The sequence below is a fragment of the Cariama cristata genome, unplaced genomic scaffold (genome assembly GCF_000690535.1).
Source record: "Cariama cristata isolate BGI_N322 unplaced genomic scaffold, ASM69053v1 scaffold1006, whole genome shotgun sequence".
NCBI lineage: Eukaryota > Metazoa > Chordata > Aves > Cariamiformes > Cariamidae > Cariama > Cariama cristata.
In genome coordinates this window covers 122,525-142,009 of record NW_009623623.1, presented here as the reverse complement: position 1 = coordinate 142,009, position 19,485 = coordinate 122,525, and the positions used below count along the sequence as shown (strand labels likewise).

Sequence of the window (19,485 nt, the reverse complement as noted above, 5' to 3'; positions counted from 1 at the left end):
CTCTTTGCAGGGAGGAAAAGCTGACTCTGCTGTTATTTTTGTTTAAATACATACACATAATCTTCTTGATGTCTGTAAAAAATGTCTCCCCTAAACCCTTTGTCTCCCAGTGTTTGTCTGCAGTGATTAACACCAGGGGAAATTTATCCCAGAGCCTCCTTTCTCCCAGCAGATCTTCTGACTTTTCAGCAATCAGCTGCCTCTGCTCCACTAGCCCGCCTGCAAACGGGATTTGCCCATGCCTACAGTGGCAAACAGGCACAGTATCATGGTAAAAGCACATTATTCAGCTGTATTTGCTCACTTTTGAGCAGCACAGAGGCTCTCTTGTGAATTCCCAGCCTAGAACAAAACATGTGGAGCATCCCCAAACTCCACGCTGCTGCCCTCGGGCACGAGGTGACCTCAGCACCAGCTGGGACCCCACTGCAGTTGGCAGGTAAAGTGCAGCCCCCAAACCTGCTGGATCCTAACTGTAACAAGATGCAAGAGGACTTTGCAATCCAGTTAGGCTGACGCCGACATAGTTCCAGAAATACCTCTGTGTTTTTCTAAACAGGGCTTCAGAGATTTATTCTCTTTCCTGAATTACGGTATGTCTACACTGGCTTACGCAAAGTTGTCCCGCCAGACGGACGCCAGCTCCAAACCTAAATCCATGTGACTGTGTTGTGTGCTCAGGATGAAGCCCATTTAACAAATCAGTCTGGATCCTGAGTCTTTTTTTGTTTGTTTGCCTTGAGTGCCTTGAAATTTGGAAGAGAGGCTGAAGGAGAAGGCATGGATGCTCAGAATGGCATAACCTGGCACCCTCACTTGCCAAACTCCAGCACTTCTTTTTAATTTTTGTATTAGCTTGGAAAGGATGGAGCGAGATCCATCCTTGCTCTGAATTTCTGCCTTGAGTCTGTTTCTTCCTTCTCTCTTCTAGTAGATAAGATCTTTGGTGTAAGATCTAAAAAAATCTCATCAGCTTCCCTAAAAACGTGCCCTTCATTTTAAAAATTCTTCATGGCTAAAGGACAAGAGCTAAAGAGTGTCTGTTTGTTCATGAAGAATTGCCTGTGACAAGATTATGATGGACACTGTGACACATAACCTTTGTCCCTATGAACTGAGGCGAATGATACAATACACATCAACATTCACTTAAAAATGGGGAAGACAACTCTTTGAATGTCTGCAAAATCGCCTTCTCCTTCAGATAAATCCCGTATCATCATAGCCTGAGTGCTGTCAAAAGTCATTAAGGATTTTGCCCCAAGACCTATAAAGCCATTCTTTCTCTTTTAAATAATTTCTTAACCCTTTTATGCAATGAATATGGAATATACTAAAGATACTAGATTTTAATTTAGCTGTCTTTTAAATCTAAATATTCTACTCTAGGCATTCTATCCACATTTTTTGTTCAACTAGACATGTTTTAATATACTCCTTTGGAAAATTAACTGTATTTGCATAGTGAACATATTTGTTCATTAAGTAAATGTAAAACTTTTGACTGGCCTTTCTGGACAATTTATTTTTTTTTAATGTTTCTTCCCTAAGTTTTTTACTGTCTTTACTAGGATAAAACAGTAATTTTCTGCTGTCAAGCTTTTGAATACATACATATTTTAATCATGTGATTTTCCAGTTAAACTGTGACTCTTCTGAAACAGAAAGGAACAGAGACTGTACAACAGCTAGATTGTGCAAATGCAAAGTTAACCGGGCACATGTCCAATTATAAATCAAAGCCAAAACAAGGGGAATTTTGAAGAGGAAAGAATGCATGGGTCAAGTGGAAAAAAGTCTCAGTCATGAGAAAATATTTTCTAGTTAAACTAAAATAGTTTTGATATTAAAATGATAATGAAGGCAAAACCCAGAGAGAATGAAAGCTGGTTTAATCAAGCAAGAAAACACAGACCATTTCCCCTATTTCCTTCAGTGCTGATCAGTGAGATAAATATTGACTTTTCTGTAGACTGGGTCAAGGAGGGGGAATGAGAAGAGGGATGCTATTATTTGCTTTGCTTGCTAAAATTAAATTATTGATTTACCAACTACAGCAGAAGCACTGCAGAGAAGAGCAATGTCTGCATGGCAGAATATGTAGAAAAATAAGAAGTGAAGCTTTTCTGCTAAATCACAAAATTGGTGAAATAATCTTAATCAGTGCTTCTCCTTTTTTGACAAGCCTGAGACAAATATCAGAAAAATTCTCTTTCTGCTAATGAGTTGAACTATTCTGACAGTGACCCAGATCAGCATCCTCAAGGAGCATTAAGTAAACTGAGGTTTCAAAGCTGAGATGCATTCCTTTCTTGTCTTGTTACTGCCTCTTATTCTCTCTATATCCATCCCGATAAGCATCAAGCTGCAATTTGACAGCATTAGATACGGTAACTGGCTGGCATACTCTGAAACCAGCACAGTCCTTTTGGCAAAACATTTTAGTACAAGCTGCCTGGAAGCTCTGTTTTCCAAAGCTGAGTCACTTCCCTGCTGCAGCATGCCAGACACAGCACTTGGGGAAAAAAAACCCTAAGAATCGGATTTTGTATGTATAAGACAGCAAAAAGATGATCCATTTAAACATCCCTGTGTTTGTCCAGCTATTTGGTTTAGTTTGACAAGCAAACACAAGCTCAGATCCTAGAGCTCAGTGGGACTCTGAGAGCATTTCCTTAGCATACGGTGGTGGAACAAAAGCTAGGAGACAATACCACCGCTGTGCTCTCCTTCGTTGTTAGGGAGAACCCCAGCTCCCTCAACTTCTTCTGAAAACAGAAGAGGTCCAAAATGCTTGCTGGTAAAATGCTACTATTCTGAGAATAGCTAGATATTGAAAAGGTCCCTTTTTCTCATTTATACACAGATACACTTTAAGATAAAGACAATCAATACGATGTACTTTGTTTCTGAACAAAAAAGAAAACTGAATCTAGGCAAAAAGAGCTAAAATGCCAGCCGAGTAGTGTAGCGAGTAGCAAAACCGTTACCTGGATTCAGTGCCTATGTAAAAGCATATTAAAAATGCAGTCAAGGGAACTTAAAGTATTTGAGAAAAATGCTTTTTTCAATGCTTTTCTCAGAGCTAGTACAGATGGGTGCATGAAAACCCCATCACCGCAAAAAATTAAATGTGAGGCATCTAAACAGAACTTTTTAGCCGAAAAGAATAGGAAGTTGTGCTTACCTTAAAATTGTGTGCTTTTTCATAGTTGAAGTGGTTGTCGTTTTGAGTTAAGGCTGCTCTTCTGACCAAGGAGGTGATCTGCGAATAGGCAAAGAGTTTCAGAGGTTGCCACAAAAGTGCCCCCTTGACTCCCACCTTCACCCCCAGGGCCACGGCCAGGAGCTCTTGGCGCTTCCTTCCTCGCTTCGACTTGTGAACAACGGCACAGGTTTTCTCATTTTCCAGCCACAGATCCTCTGAGAACATAGCGCTGGGATCCCAAATCTTTTCCCTGTCTTCCTCAGCGCCTGGGAGCCTGACTGTAGTCAGTACGGTACAGTTTGTCCAACTGCTTCTGATGTTAGACAGCAGATTTGAAGCAGCTGCAGCCCATTCTGCTGAGATCTCTGGCATGTGACTTGAATGGGCCGTCTTGTGGGACGGAAGGAGCTTCTGCATCTGAATAAGTAACGGCCTGTGCCGTGCGATTTCTTAAGGCAGATGTGTGCCTCGAACAATAGCTCGAATTCATACACTGAGCAACCTTCCCCCCCACCCCAACCCTCCCCAAGCGGTGGTCTCCAGCTAGGTGCTGCTGAAACACTGGCCAGGGGGACGGCGTTACAGCTTCACACCCAAAGGTATTTCCAGGGACAGATCGCTTCAACTCTGCAGTGTTTTAAAAATGAACAAACAAACAAACAAATAGCCCCGGGAAAGCCCACACAACTGAATCTGATGCTGCATCCAATTACACTCAGACTCAGAGACTTACCGGCCAGCAGTCTGCATGCCAGCAGATTAAGCCGTTAAAACCATGATTGTTTAATCTTACAGGGCTAAAAATCTTTTTTTTTTTTTTTTTTTTTTTCATATCCTGAACAAGGGGGAAAATCCAGCAGCACTCCAAGCATTCGTAGCATTTTTATGCCATGTTTCCAGCAGCACTCCAAGCATTCGTAGCACTTTTATGCCATGTTTTAAACTAGAGCATTTTGTCAGTGTGCACTTGGTAGCACGGAGCTAGCCCACTGTCAGGGAAAGCTGAAAGCCCAGCTGGGACGATGCAGGCTACGAAACCCCCAAGCCCTGAGCAGTGCTGGAGTGAAGGCAGCAGGGGAGGGGAGCTTCACATGGGGGTAGGAAGCCCATGTGCACAGCCCTGTTTGCAGAACAGGGTCTGCGAGGTAGCAAGAGCAGTGGTCCTTTGCTTTGGTTACGTGCATCTATAGGTTTGGGGCAGGGGAAACTGATTTCTAGTTAAAGCCCAGGGACAGGAGGGATCTGGACCCTGACCGGTCCACGCTACAGCTTGCAGAGTTACTTTGGGGACCTGATTCCCTTCGTTACAGGCAGGTAATTCCCCCTCCCAAGACACAAAAGATGTGTGACCCTGAGCATCTCCTGGGAAGCACATTCAGTGCTCCCTCCCCACCTGCCTCCCTCCCTCCAGCTCCCCTCTGCTCCTCCCTTAGTGAATATTCCCATTCTTCAGCCATAAGAAGAGGACAGGAGTAACCTGCTCGGCAGAGCACTGTGAGATTTAATTTTCCAAGGTGTGTCTAATGCTCAAGATGCTGCGACAGAGCAAACTGGGGGGGTTACCAGCACTAGTGGGAAAACTGCCTCTTTGAACTAGAGAAACTAAAGACCACATCAGCCTTATACAGTCTGCTCCACTTCAACATACCCAGAAAATATGGGAAATGAAAGTATTTCATTCTCTTATGTTAACTTGTGAAGTTGAACTTGCCTCTCTTTTTTCAGTCTGCTTTTACCTCAGGCTGAAAAGTCAGCAGGTTCATCTAATTCACTCACTAAAACCTCCACCGTATACGCTGCCTGCTCTTAATAAAAGTGATGTTCTCCTGATTTGAAAGCCCGTGGGGACAGATGGTTGGCTGTCAGTAACATCAGGCCGTGCAATTTCAGATAGTGCCCTACTTAGGGTTTTTAAGAAGTTGTGCAACCTGCAAAATCAGCTTCGCAGTTATAATATGATGCACTTACTTCTATGGATAGCATACTTAATTTCTTTCTTTTCCAGGTAACTCACAGCACCTCTTTTTAGGTGCTCCCATACTCCAAAGCTTCTGCTCCCCGATAGGGAGGATTTCCACACAACCCCATTGCTCCTCGAGCAGTTGCTGCCTGCCTGGCCTTTCCCCAGGGTTCAGCACTGTTATCTGACCACCGGTGACAACTATCTGTGGTGCGTGTAGGAACGTTCCTCTGCCTGGAGGAAATCCCTGCTGCTCTTCCATATGTCCTCCCGCTAGTAAGTCCCAATTTCTGCCAGCTCAGGACCTTTATCTGCTTTCCAGCAGACAAAGACAGACAATATCTCCCCAGTTCTCTCTCAAAGTATTTCAGGAGACAAGGGGCACTGAGTTTAGGGACATTTCTGACCCCATCAGTGGCAGTGGCTTCAGTTTGGGCCATCACAAAGGAAACTTTGGAGCAGCTTGAAGTTCTTGTCACACTCAGTTTCTTTCCTCAGTACCATTTTAAAGGTATTTGTATTTAATCTGGAACAAAACTCCCAAACTAGCTCTGAGTTGTTAGACACCTCTGAAGCTACAGCATCTGCATCCCCATAGATGCACAAGCAACTTCCTCTCTGACTTCTGGCGTAACAGATCCAAAGTCAGAGAGAGGTCGGTTTCCTAATAATGCTCTAATATTTGTATTTATGTCACTAGACTGATAAAAATCCCATTATACAACCAATATTTTTTACATAACATGGCAGATTTGATACTCAAGCTACAGGCTTATGATGATACATCTTGGAATTTCTACTTATCATCAAACTATTTTTGGAATATCAGAGTGTCATCCTGGGATTAGACATACAGTACTATATTTAATGGAAACTCTGAGTGTTTGCACAGAAGCATTAAACTTAATAGACTTGGAGGAGAAGAACTCAGCCAAAACAGTTCATATGACTAAGACAGATCAGTATTTACTGTTTATCATATATGAAATTTTATTTATCCCCTAGGTTGCTTTTTCTGCCTTGTTGGGCCCTGTTTAGACAGTTGTTTAATGGGAGCCCTTGCAAACACAGGATGTGTACAGAAGGCCAACAGCGAGTGTGTCCTCTTAAGAAGCACAATCATACAAAGCCCTACCAGGTTTGGTGTCTAAAATGGTGCTATAAAACTGAGATGAGCTGGACTCCATATATAATCCCTTCCTTCTCTAAATATATCAGGAATGACAAATTCTCAGCAGCAACCAGTTCCAACGTACTGATATCAGAGGCCAACCCCAGTGCCCTCTTTCATCCATTTTCTTTTTCTTAATACAAAATTTACTGCACGTGGTGTCAACTCATTTAAAGAGCATTTAAAGAGATTTAACTTGATCAAGTTAGCAAGTTAACCTGCAGCTAAGGAGGAGAACATCAGCGGCTAAAAATATTATTGCTGGTTGTCACCGAAAGTCTAAGCTGGTGAAGGCTAAAAGGCAAATACGGGTTGTCTGCATTTTCAGACCAAAGGATTTCTGCATAACATATGATTTTAGTTTACTAGTCTCTTTGTAAAACACATGTAGGGTATAGCAAATTGGGCATTTACAGCAAAATAAATGTCACTGAACCAGACTAATAACATTAAAGGGCAGGAGGCAGGGAGAGGGCGACTCAGCTGTTGCGCCGTTTCCAGCATGCCTTCACAGCGCGAGCTGAACCACACCATTGTCTCTCCCCTCAAACACTGGCATCTTGTTTGCTAACAAAGGCCTCAGGGGTAGGAAAGAACAAATTGTAGTATGAAAAGCTTTCGGTTTCGTACACGTGGCATGATTTCTTTTGTAGCCGTGTCGGCAGTGCCGAGGACTCGCTGGAAGCAAGTGGCAAGGGAACTTTGCATGCCGCCCGGCTCCTCCGTGCCAGCTCCAGCGTGGTGGGAAAAGATGCTGTGGGGGCAATGGCTTCTCTTCCCCCGCCGCCGCTGTGCCCTTCCATGGCTGGCAGGGAAGGGACATCCAGTGGCAGGGCCTTGGCTCGCTGCTCTACTTGCCGAAGGGCACAACTACGGCGGGCAGAGGAGCGGCAGGGGCATGTCTCCTTGGACGACACCACAAGCGAAAGGGAGATCGCTCCGTGATGAGGAACTGTGACAAATCCATGACTGATCTCTAACTAAATACACTTAACACTGCACATAGATACAGTCATAGGTCAAAGAGAGGCCTGTTTCCTTGCAGCCACGGCATACTCGGTAATCTGCCAGACAGATTATGTTTGCTCAATTGCAAACACGCCGTGGGGATGATACACAGTGCAGGAATCTTGCAGCTATTGGATTTTTCCTGGTTTTCTCCCACAGAGCTCTTCCCACGATGCGCTCAGGAGACAATGACAAAGCAGCTGGCTCTTAGCAAAACACAGGGCACAGAGGGGAAATGGTGGCGGAGGCTAGTCAGCCAAAGGCCTTCGCCATGCCACAACGCCGCCAGCCCGTGCCTCCCACTGCCGCGGCACGGAGAGCTGCCACCGAAAGGCTTCTGTGCTGCTGAAACAGGAGGAGGAAACAAGCTCCCAAGCAGAAAACGTACCGAACACGAAGCAGAGACCATGCCTGCAATGGCACTTGCCAACCTGATCTTGCAGACCCCGCTTTCCTACGGGAAGGCTCTTGACGTCAGTTAGGCAAACAGAGACGGCAGAGGCGAGCAGGGCCAGGAAGCTCAACAACACAAAGCTTGGAGTTAGGAAAGGAGTCAGACCGTACAGAAACCGGCCTACTGATGCTCTCTGGTTTGCTTTTGGAGGGGAACACAACCTACTTGCTCCCAGGGAACCAAAAATAGACAAAAATAATTAGTGTTACTTGGCTGCCACCCTCTATTCAACAGAGTTCCAACTGCAATCACTGAGAGTTTCTGCTGAACGTAGGTCTGTCTGGAGTCCTCAACTCGCCCACTGAAAACCCAACAGTCTCTCGTTTCCAGCACAAAACTTCCTTTCAGGTGAGCTGGAGCTCAGTAAACTGGACATTGTCATTAAAAAAAAAAAAGCAAGCACTGCAGGTTTTTTTAAAGGATTAACATATATCTACAGTTTTGCTTTTTACTCCTCAGAGTTTCAACTTTCTTTTCTTTAATAACCACCAGTTCCTCTGCAAACCATGAGTCTGAGGAGCTCTCAACAATATGCATAAGTGTTTATGGCAGCAGATTATCTACACCGAGCTCCTCTTCAGGCGAGCCTGGCTGCGCTTCCATCACCAGCAATCGCACCTATCTTGTGGGGATAACCCACTTCCAAGCAAAAGGAACTGCTTATTTACGAGGACTCCCGCAGTAAATGCTCTGAAGTTCTTAAAATTTTAATCTTTACACCTCTCCTAAATTAATGTGATTGACTATTTATTAGCATCGCAGTCACCAGTTGTCATTTATATGCACCTCTTTCTGATAGGGTATTTGGTCCCCTCCCCCACAGATAAAAGACATAATTTATCCACAGCAAATGGAAATATAATCTCCCTTAAACTTCAAATCCCCTTTCTAAATCCTCCTCAAACAGATTTTTCTGTACACATCACGATTATTTTTCTCAAAACAATGTAGTGAACCAAACAATACAACAGCCAAAGGTGAAATGCTGTAGAATCAGGAAGGCACTAGCGAGACTATTATTAAAAATAATAGTTGCTGTAAGCCTCTTATAGAGTATTAATATAATACACTATTGTCTATTTTGGAACAACAACTGGAGGTTACATTAAGTGGTATGCAATTACATAGTCATCTCCAATTAAAAAATAATGGGTGGACTAAAACCTTTCATGTTGTCAGGCAATTGTATCACTTAATGTGTTGTGTATTTCATATCCACCATTGTATTTAACACGTCTGAAATAGTATTTTGATTTCTTATTTTTGTAAACTACAATAAATATGCATTGTATTACAAACACAATGTCAGTATTAAGGAAGAAACAGTCCAGAAATAAGGAAAGGATCCAGGTATAGTATGAACTAATGCAGCAATTCCCTCGAATAACCCTGTAGAGATTAACATGGTAACAGCAGGTCTAGCCTATTTATTGCCTCAACTTCCTTTCCTCCCACTCTCTCCTTTATCCTTCCCAATCCGTCTCCATACTTGTCAAGGTTATTAATGATGTTTTCCTGGCCAAGTTCATGATCGTCTCCTCTGTGCTTAATATTCATGACCCAAACGGTAGCAGAGGGATGAAAGAGCAGGGGCGTGAGGGCTAAGTGGGGCAGATGAGCCGGGCACCGCTGCCATTGCTGCTGCCACAGAGGAAGAGGAGCACCAGGTCCCCCGCGGTGGGGCTGGCAGGAGCAAACAGGGTTTTCTCAGGGAAACTGCACTGAATTTGTTTCTGAATTACTTCTTCTCCTCTGTGTGGATATAACACACGTGACTGATGGTATTTGACTGACTGCAGTGTACATGAATGAGTACTGTTATCACACCTATAAACTAAAGCATATCTACAACAACAGCTGGTCTGTAGGCAAACAAAAATTCAAACATAATATTTATCCCAATAATTGTAAAAAATCTGCAGTGATCCCATTATTCTGTCAATGATGTTGTTTTTGTTGACAACAAAACTAACAGAGTATTTTTCTAACAAACAGACATTTGAGGATTGAATGGAAGGACGGAGGGATGGATGGCAGGTGTCTCATCTAAAACAGTAATCTAGTGTGTCTTTATAACCAAAGGAGAAAACCAGAAACCTCCAGACAGTGATTCATCCTGTTCTATCATAGACCAAGTTTAAAATGGGTGAGCTTGAATTGCCTTCTTGCAGCTCATTTATGGATCATATAAGGAAATTACATGACTCAAGTAGAAACAGATAGCTTACTTTAAGATACTAAAAATTAGGTAAGATTAATCTCCCTCTGAACTATTTTCTAATTCTGTTTTTCCATTAGCTATTCAATTTTAGAATAAATTAAATAAGGAATCATTTATTTTATCAGCCTCAACCATATCTATAAATAATTATAGAATAGTAACTGTACTTTGTTTTGGTTATCAATACCTCCCTGGCTAAGACTCATGCTCTGGAAACATGGAATACCCAGCTTACTATATCACTCGTAACACAGCTGCATGTATCTTTATAGGTTTATTTGGGCTCATTGGATGGACTTTTTCAAGAAGTACGACTATAGAGGAATTGGTCTGTAACTAATACAAATTTGTGATGCTGACTATTTAGGTAGCCAGTATTTTGACATTTCACCCACTGAGGAAATAGCCTAGCAACATAATGAACTTAATATGATCTACAATGGCCTCTCTGAATTAAGAGGGAAGTGACTCATGCTCTCTGCAAGATACGGGACTATTAGTCGAGAGACAGACATTTAAAAAAATACCCTAAACATTATAGTTTTTATCCAGACCCCCAGTGGATGCTGGCTCAGCACCATGTAAGCTATACATGTATATGACCTGTTCATCTTTGTACGTTTTCGCTATGAAGCTCTTGCTTTCTGAAGAAACAGCACTTTGTTTAGGAAAGCCAGCTTGCCATTGATTAAAATCGTCATTGCCCTGCAAGGAGACTGCAGAGCTTGAACTAGAGCCAAACCTGCTGAGTTACCACAATGGAGTGGAGAAGTTAACGTGCTTACTTCCCTGTCTGGGGAGAGAGAGGAAGGCAAGAATGTCCCCTCCGAGAGAAGTGATGCCTGTGAGTGTAGCACAGTGCCCTTGAAAGGATGGGAAAGAAAGGGGCTAGAGGCACTGTAAGCACAGCAGTCCTGCCCTCGGGGCCCTTTCGGCTCGCTCGCCTGGGGTTGTCATTAACCATAACTGCTTGTGCATTGAGGGAGCTGGTTGGGTGCCATGCTCAATCACAGGATTAAATTGAGGACCATGGTTCTCGAGACTGCATTAAGTCTGTTTAATGTCAGGACATCAAATAAATGAGCTTGACAATAAATCCCAGTGCTATACAGCTACTATGTTGTATAGCTGGTGGGCATAAGGCTTGGATGTTTGACCATATGCCTCATTACACACCCAAACGCACACGTAGCACTGTACACAAACACCTACATCCTCACTTTGGGGATAATTCTCATTTCTCTGTCTCAAACACTATTACAACCTACATGCAGGTGTTATCTCAAAGCAATACAGTAACCAGCTATCTGCTCCAAACACAGTAAAACTTAACAAAAATAAATATGACACAAAAAATAAATCACAGAAAGTTCTTCTGTTTCTTACTTTTGAGTTCTGATACTATACACTGGCGGGAGTAAACTTCTCTTAGAGCGACACCAACTCAGCCTTGCAGCATACGCTCTAGGCTGAATCTTATGGACCACAGTCAGAGCTTCTGCTCATATAGAGAAGCAAAAATCCACTCCTTTGGGATTATGACAAAACGTGGAGGAAAACAGGCTTCAGGAAAATTTCCCAGAAACCAGAGTCAGACAGCAATGGCATTTATGTTCGGAGCCACTAACCGCTCGGCAGAGCCAGCTGATCTCTGGAGGGGCTGTAAAGGGACTCTGAGAGAGCTGCCAGAATGTAAAGTATGCCGTGGCAGTCTCGAGAGCCAACAGCAGTGCCCTAAATTTTGCCCCAGCTCATGACAGCTTAAAACAAGAGACTTGAATGTGGGTTCAAGAAGAGATTTAAGTAAGTGAAAGAGGACAAATAATTTGTGAACCACTGATTCATGAACGGGTGATCATCTTGTCTGAAAAAAAGGGCAATCTATAAAATTGATCCTGGACAGTAACACTTCACGAGTGGATTCTCAATGGTGTGATGCTCTGTTTGTTTAGCACTCAAAGGGAGATGGGGATGATAAGCAATTTGCAGGGAGCACAGTGCCAATATCAGCATCAAGCAGCAAACAGGATTTTTCTCTAGTTTTGGTGGTTTCTGGGATGGTGTGAAGGAACACTAAAGCTTCAGTTTCAAACTTACAAACAGCATGACCGAGTCACACTGCTGCTCAGCAGTCATGACACCTGCAGGTAAACTACACAATACAAGGACCTAGAAATGTAGTCATGTGTTTTCATCATTAGTAATATTTTGGTCCCCTTTTACTGCAGCATCTTGTGACTTCTTCCTGTAAAAATGCATAAAGTAGGTAGACAATCTAAGGTGAAAGGAATTATTCATGCCATTTAGGACACAAAGTAGGCAATTAGCAAATAAGAACATGACATGCTTTCAGGTTGAAAGAATACTTTTTAACAAGCCTGAGTCGTTGCACTTTACCAAAACAAAGGAGAAATGCTACTTTTATAAAAATGCTGTACTTTATGACTGTGAACTATTTCAGTATCCTTTATGAATCGCATGGCAAAAAAACCCAAAGAGGGCAATAGGGAACCATTTTCCACGTGCACAAGTGGAACTGTGACATGGAGGGGATCACTGATTTTGGTGCTGGGCCAGCCATGGCTGTCTTACGGCTTGTCTGAGCTCAGCTGTATATCCATGAATGCCTTTGTGTCCCAGGACGTGTTCCTCTGAAGTGGGAGCATACGGTGTTTACAGCTTACCTGTTTGTGAAATATGTGCTTCTGTCCCATCAAGCTTCAAGGAATGTCACCCTCTTCATGAGAGACAGGGTCAAATCCTGGACTGTCATCCCAAAAGACGTGGGAAGGCTGAATGACCCCTGGTGTATCTCTGACTAATGGCTCAAAATGCGTGTTTGCTTAGAAGCAGAGCAGAAATCCATGCAGACAAAGGTGATGTGGGGTTAAAGAAAAGATGGGAGGCTTTGCACTCAGTTGTGATCACTTATCTATTTCATTATATGTATGAACTTTACCCCATATATTACGTTCCCCCTTGGTATATAAGAAAGGCTCCTATAGCTTAAACCTGTGTATCAAATTCTTTTCTCCTTATGGACACAGCACAGAAAGAGAATAGTTGGGACAGGACTAGCACCACTTGTTGAAAAGTAGAAAGCCACCTGCAGGAATAGGCAATTTCACTCTGCGGAGTATGTACCCTCCTCCAGCTCCTTCCAGCTCACCCTGCAGAAAAAGCAGCTCAAAGCATAACCAACCTCTTCTTCTCCTGAATGAGGCTTCTGAGCAGTACTCGGCCCTTGCTCAGCTTCCTTCTTCCCCCAAAGCAGCAAGGGAACTACTGTATGCTGCAGATTGCACACGAAAAGCATGGTTCACTGCGCTTTTATAAGGGCGTGTTAGAGGATACACAAACCACTTCAGATCACACACTTTCAACTTGTATAAAGTACCAAAATGTAACCAAGTTGGTTTATTTTCCCTTTGAAAGAATTGTTTTGAGTCGTGTTTGCTTTGCCCGCTGCTTGAAGCTGGTTTTGCTACTCCATCGCTCTGTGGGTAAGTAGCGGTGTGGCTATCCTTGAAAACACATATGCATTCCCATGGCCATTAGAGAAAAACTCAGACAAAGACCGACCCCGCTTCTCTGCTAGTGAATGAACACATAAAGGCTGTATAATCCTGGTTTTTATTGTTCCGTTCAGGTGTCATTTGACCCTGATATCCTTATAACTCCCTGTGACCTGCAGCCCGCTGCCCTCCGGTATGAAGTGGTCGCTTTTGTTCCTGATGGCACACCATGCACAGCTGCTTCCGTCATTGTTTGGAGGGGGACAGATGGCTGCTCTCAGCACAAAAAGGAGATTAAAAAAGAACTGAGGGAATGACATCACTACCCAGCTTGGGATTTAACTCACGGAACCTGCGGGGCTACCACCAGTATGAACTCAAACTGCAATTGACTCCGCCCGTGGAAAGGAAAAAGTTTGCATTCTGCAGAATGAAAGACGTTTTTTTTTAAACATGTAGTTAACACCTCACTAATATTTATATCCTTTTATAGCTGTTTAGTTAATCTGAAAAGATACTGTCCTATCAGCAGCAGCACTTTTAAAGTACTCAAAAAGCACAATTTACACTGTAACCTACCTTGATCCGTGACCATAGTTCAACTGCAGTAACTTGGTTTACAGCTTATTTATTTTGTTTCGCTTGTGATAAGGAGTTTGTAAGAAATGGTTGGGGAAACATGAAACGCAACAAATGAGTTTCACCATTAGGACCAATCCTGCTAAGACATTTTGTAGGTGAAAGATTTAATCCATTTCTCATAGCCCTACTTAAGTCAATGGAACTAAATAGCACAGAACTTTAGTTCTGGAAGTAGTTAGCTTTGTAGTCACTTTTCTGCCTTGAATTCAGCTCCAGATCTATGAAATCCCTCTGAATTCTCCCCTTTCTGATCACCAGACACCAAAGGATGGCAGCTGTTAGTGGTACTCTAGGATGGCCCCTCTGGGAAACTATGAATACCTTCAAAGAACTGTGTATACAGTGATTCTGTCCACTAAAGTATTTTCCACAGTTTACCTAGCTAGCATTTATCTGAATTTATGTATTATCTTAAGTACATTACCTGATTATCATTTGGGACGGGGGGAATTTGGCCTCTGCATATGTGTGGTACTTGGCGCTATCACATTTTACTGCAGAGCACAGATTTTTGCTTTGCAACAGATGAGGTTCCCAGCAAAACCATACAAAAATAATGAAATGAAAAAATTAAAAATGGAAATAATAGTGAGATCATTCCAAAGTGTTAACCTCCATGAAAAAAGTTAGCAGTATACATAAGGCACAGTATACATAATAAGTGTCATGGATATATATTATGTCATCAGCAATCAGAGCAGGATTTCTAAATTCTGCTTGTTTTAACACTGTTGACCACACAGTCTAGGATAAAGTAATTGACCTTTCTGTGCCTCTGTTCTTTCAGCAGTAACACTGACACAATACAAGCCTGCCCATGATCCTGGGGCTTCTGTAAGATGTAATTAGTACTCATGAGCCTTTGTTAGGGTGTAGGGGAATAGCACAACAGAACTACAATTTTATAACGAATAGTAATACTTTGGTAAAATTTGTAAAATTCAGCAAACATTTTTTTTTAAATATAAAACTCAAACAGGCACATGCTTGATCCACTGTGTTAAGTGGGTTGTTACATTTAAGTGATATTCCTGCTTTTAGGAATGTCTCAGTGAAGACACTCACCAATATGCCCACAAAGCAACTATCGTGCTCTTTATGTTACCATCAATAGACATTGCCAAAAGGACCAGAAATTATTTTTCTAAACTGTTTTATTTCACCCTCCCTGTGAAACAACTGACAGGCACTGGACATGCAGCAATGCCGCCCTATGAAGATGAAACCATCCCACAAAGAATAAAAAGCTCCTTCAAGGTGGATTTTTTTCCCTGAAAGGAAAAAAAGGAAGGTATTGAGCATCTTCTATCTCCTCAGAGACAACTGGGAGTACAACACATGTGCATTACTGAGATCAAGAAAGCTCCCAGCATCTTTTGTCACTGGGAAGAGCAGAGACGCACTCCTCCATGCAGCCTGAGCTGGGGCTGGGACCCATCACCCAGCAGTGCCCCACTGCAGCTCCTGCCCCAGCCCCAGCCCCAGCCTTGAGGATGGTTTTACTCCTAAATGCAGATCAGTGTCCATGGGAGACATCACTGTCTATTTGTGGTTTTACCCAGAGAACCAAGCTGAGCTTTTTTCTTGCATCTAACCACATAGAGCAAGGTTCAGATCATCCCCTCAGGCACAGCTGTACAAACCAGCTCTATCTGGGAGACTTCTGGAGCAAACCCGTGGCTTTCAGCAGATTTGCACAGCTGTGGCCAGTGGTAGAAAACCATGATGCTGATGAGACAAGAGATGTAACAGCTCCCATCAAACGCCCTCTGAGTTTTACTGTCTCAGCAATGCTAACGGCAGCACCAGCATATACTGTAAGTGCCCAAACCGGCGATGTGCTGCATGTCTTCCACTGCCATTAATTCAGACCTGAAGGCATTCAGCACACCATGGAGTTAGACCAGAGGTTATGATAAAAAAAGCGGGAGGACTCATTTGCTTCATAAAGTACCATCATTTTTTACTTTGCTGATCTGAAGAGCAGAACAGCATATTAGTCATTATGTTTGAACTTGGGGGGATTTTTCAGGGAAACATTTTTTTCTTGCAGAATATGTGAGTCATCAGACTGGGAAGTTTGCACAGAGAAGTTCTGACCAAGACAAAATTCAATTTTTTTTAAACTGTGGAAACATTTGAATTTGAAATATTTTTAAAAACAATTTTCTATTTCCAGTTTGAAACACTTTGTTCAAGACAGTTAATAAAACATTAAAAATAGTTGGAAGAGTTTCAGTCAATCTAAGTCAAATCTTCTTCTGCCTTTTACCCCGCTTCCTCAGTGCTCAGTCATGAAAAGTTGAGTTTTTTACTTTTGTTTTTACTTTGTTCTAAATTGCAATAGAAGTGCAGAAATAGCCCATTACTATTGTAACCCTTCACTACAGTGCTTTGATAAAATATTAGTTTCAAAGACGATCCTCTACCGACGACTGCTGAGCAAAGTTGTATTCCCCTGCACGAGCTCAATACAGAGACACAGGGGCTTTGCATTCGTTTTCTTTCTGTTAATCAGTTGTTCCCCAGGGCTCTTTTAATCTGCAGTGACAGCCTTAGTCCCACCGAGAACGCCTTTTCTGCTACTAAAACAAAAGGCACTTCTCTAAATACTTTATAATTTCAAGCAGAAAAGAATCTTATTCTCCTGGTGGAAGAAAGCAATAACAAAAGACTCGTGTCTTAGCTGGCTGATGGGAATCACGGCCATCTTTGGCTTTCATTTTTGCTCTCTAGGGACTTCAACTGAAAGCCAGGCTTAATCTAGCCAGCACGGGAAGAAGGACCGAGGCCACAGGCATGCCCTTGCAAAGGCTGATCGACGTGAAGCACCTCTGAAAGAATGCCTTAGAAAGACTCTCAGCTGTTTGTAAAGTATTGCACTTCAGCCTTGGTGGAGAGGACAGCCATCCTTAATATAGACGGCATTAATGAAGGATTGACTCAGCCAGGAGCAGACAATGCAGCATTTTAAACCTCATGTTTACACAAACTAATCAAAGCCTTGCCAGTGCACAAGACAAAAGCCAAAATCAGACTTCATTGCATTGAAAGAAAAGCATGTCTTTTTGGGTGGTACATTTTCACACTACACTAATTGCTTCCATTTATATTAATTTCCAAATTAGACAAAAATTTAATTATTTTTTCATTGCAACATTAAAAATAACAGCTCGTCGGCTCTATGTTTTGAAAAATAGGCTGAGCACTGTATTGCCCATTCAGACAAAGTAAGTTAATTTATCACTTAAAGGCATTTTCACTTCATTTTAAAACCATCTAATTTGCTTTCAGAAGTTTAACAAGTTTGTTTACTATTGCTGTAATACAGGGAGATTTCATTAAATGACCTGCCATCTTCTATCAGCACCATCACGATTACATGCTACCCTTGTTTTAATTTATAGCAATTTTTTGCAACTTGCCAACATGGCTTCTTAGTAATTTAACAGAAGTACAAGATTGGCATGGAAAGCAAGCCAGTTGCTTCCATTTCCCCTGTGCTCCACATTTCATTCACACTCCAGTTTCACAGCCTTCTGTGCTGCATGGTACTAGCAGGGCACCAGACCTGGAGACTTTCCTGATGTGTACAACGAGGTCTTCCCAGTTGGGGGCTTTTGCTTTCTTACCAATTTTCTTCATTAACATCAGCAGTGGCAAAATGTTGCCAAGAGAAAGGTTATCCCCGCAGGCAACAGTTCACAAATCACCTCAAGCTTCATAGGTCAAACCTCAACATTCTAAATTTCTTTGCAAACTAACAGGCAAAACGTGCCTTACAACACGTGTACCGCTTGCTTCGCAACACATGAGCCACTGAAGAGGCTGTTGCTCTAACACCAGATCCTATCCTGGTTTTTAGGAACAAGCAGTCAGTAGCAGCAATGGGACAGATCGTGATTGCAACGCATGTTTCTAAAGGAAACCACTGCAATCCCCAGGTAGATGCAGGTTAAAAAAAAAAAGCACCCTTACTAGATATTACTGCCTATAAATGCCAAGGAGAAGCAAAAGGTGTAGCAATACCCCCAGCTGCAGGCTGTACTAACACACACCAGGCAAACACCAGAACTTGAAGGAACAGCTGTAATCCCCAATAGGCTTTCAGGTTGCTTCATCACATCACCCAGATTCAGCTCCAAGTTATCTAGAGCTTGACTGTGCTGCCGACTTCCACATCACTGCTTCTATCCACACGATGCCAATCAAAGCCCTACACCTCCGTACCGCCGCAGCTGCATGGACTCTGCAGGGCAGAGGCTGGGGGAAACATCTGGCCCAGGGAGCCCCTAGGACCAAGAACCAACACCTGGCAATGAACAAGTGGTTGCTCTCAGCTAACAACAAAGCCACTAAAAAGCAATTATAGCTGTTCCCCCAGCTGTTTACACTGACAGTCTGATCAATGATGGTCTCAGCAGTGTGAAAAACATACATGTTTACTGACAAGGGGAAAAGTTAGGAGCCATCCAGTTACCAGCTCTCTACACCCAGCCAGTAAGGGCACATCATGTGCAAGGGAAGGGGACGTGGGGGAGGCATCACTTCTTAAAAACCGTAGCAGTGCTAAGCACCAAATGAGATCAGAAGGGCCTTGGAGATCAATCAGGGATAAGGAGATTAGCTCCTTGGTTTCACACGGACGAATGTCATGGGAAGTTTAGGCTACAGGTGGCCGTTCTGGCAGATTTTTCCCTATCAGAGAAACATCAGCAAGGCAAACAGAAAGTTGTCCTGAGCAGCCAGAGCAGTATGTCTAAAACCTTCCTCCTCCGAAAGCAAAACATCAAAACCAACTTAAAACTGCAGTACTTTTATTTCTTATTTTTGAATGATAAAAAGTTCCACTTGAAAGGAAGAAGAATTCAGTGAACCTTCAGCCGAGACTATTCCACAGTTCGGCACCAACTCTAAACAGGGATCTCTGCCACCTCATAATGACAGATTTTTACCCTGTGTATTTTTCACCTTCTGCTTCCTGCCGTTGTGTAATTGCCTGTCTCACATTAGAAGTGGGCCATCCATCCTACCGAACACATCTGGGCCACTATTTTCAATGCAGTTTTATATATGCTATCCATACTGTCAATATTCCCATCACTTCCTGCTCATATTCAGCTGAGATGACTCTGGTCCCGTGACTGCATGAAGCATCAAATGAGAAAAATAGTTACTGAACTAATTCTGTTGGTAAAGTTTCATTTTTATTCTCTAAGATGTCTGGAATCACTAATACACATTAACTCATTGCCTAGAGAAACTTTTTTTTTTTTAACTATTTTTATTTTTTTTTTAAGAAAAAA

The 19,485-nt window shown here is 42.6% G+C and overlaps 1 protein-coding gene across 1 annotated transcript in view; it reads right to left on the bottom strand.

The window, feature by feature from the left end:
• Positions 1-19,485, bottom strand: part of LOC104163700 (beta-chimaerin) — a 92,897-nt gene that overhangs the window by 16,981 nt on the left and 56,431 nt on the right. Inside the window, exon 7 of the mRNA XM_009702793.1 lies at positions 3,188-3,265. Within this exon, the coding sequence (XP_009701095.1) occupies positions 3,188-3,265 (78 nt within the window). The remainder of the gene's footprint in view (positions 1-3,187; positions 3,266-19,485) is intronic.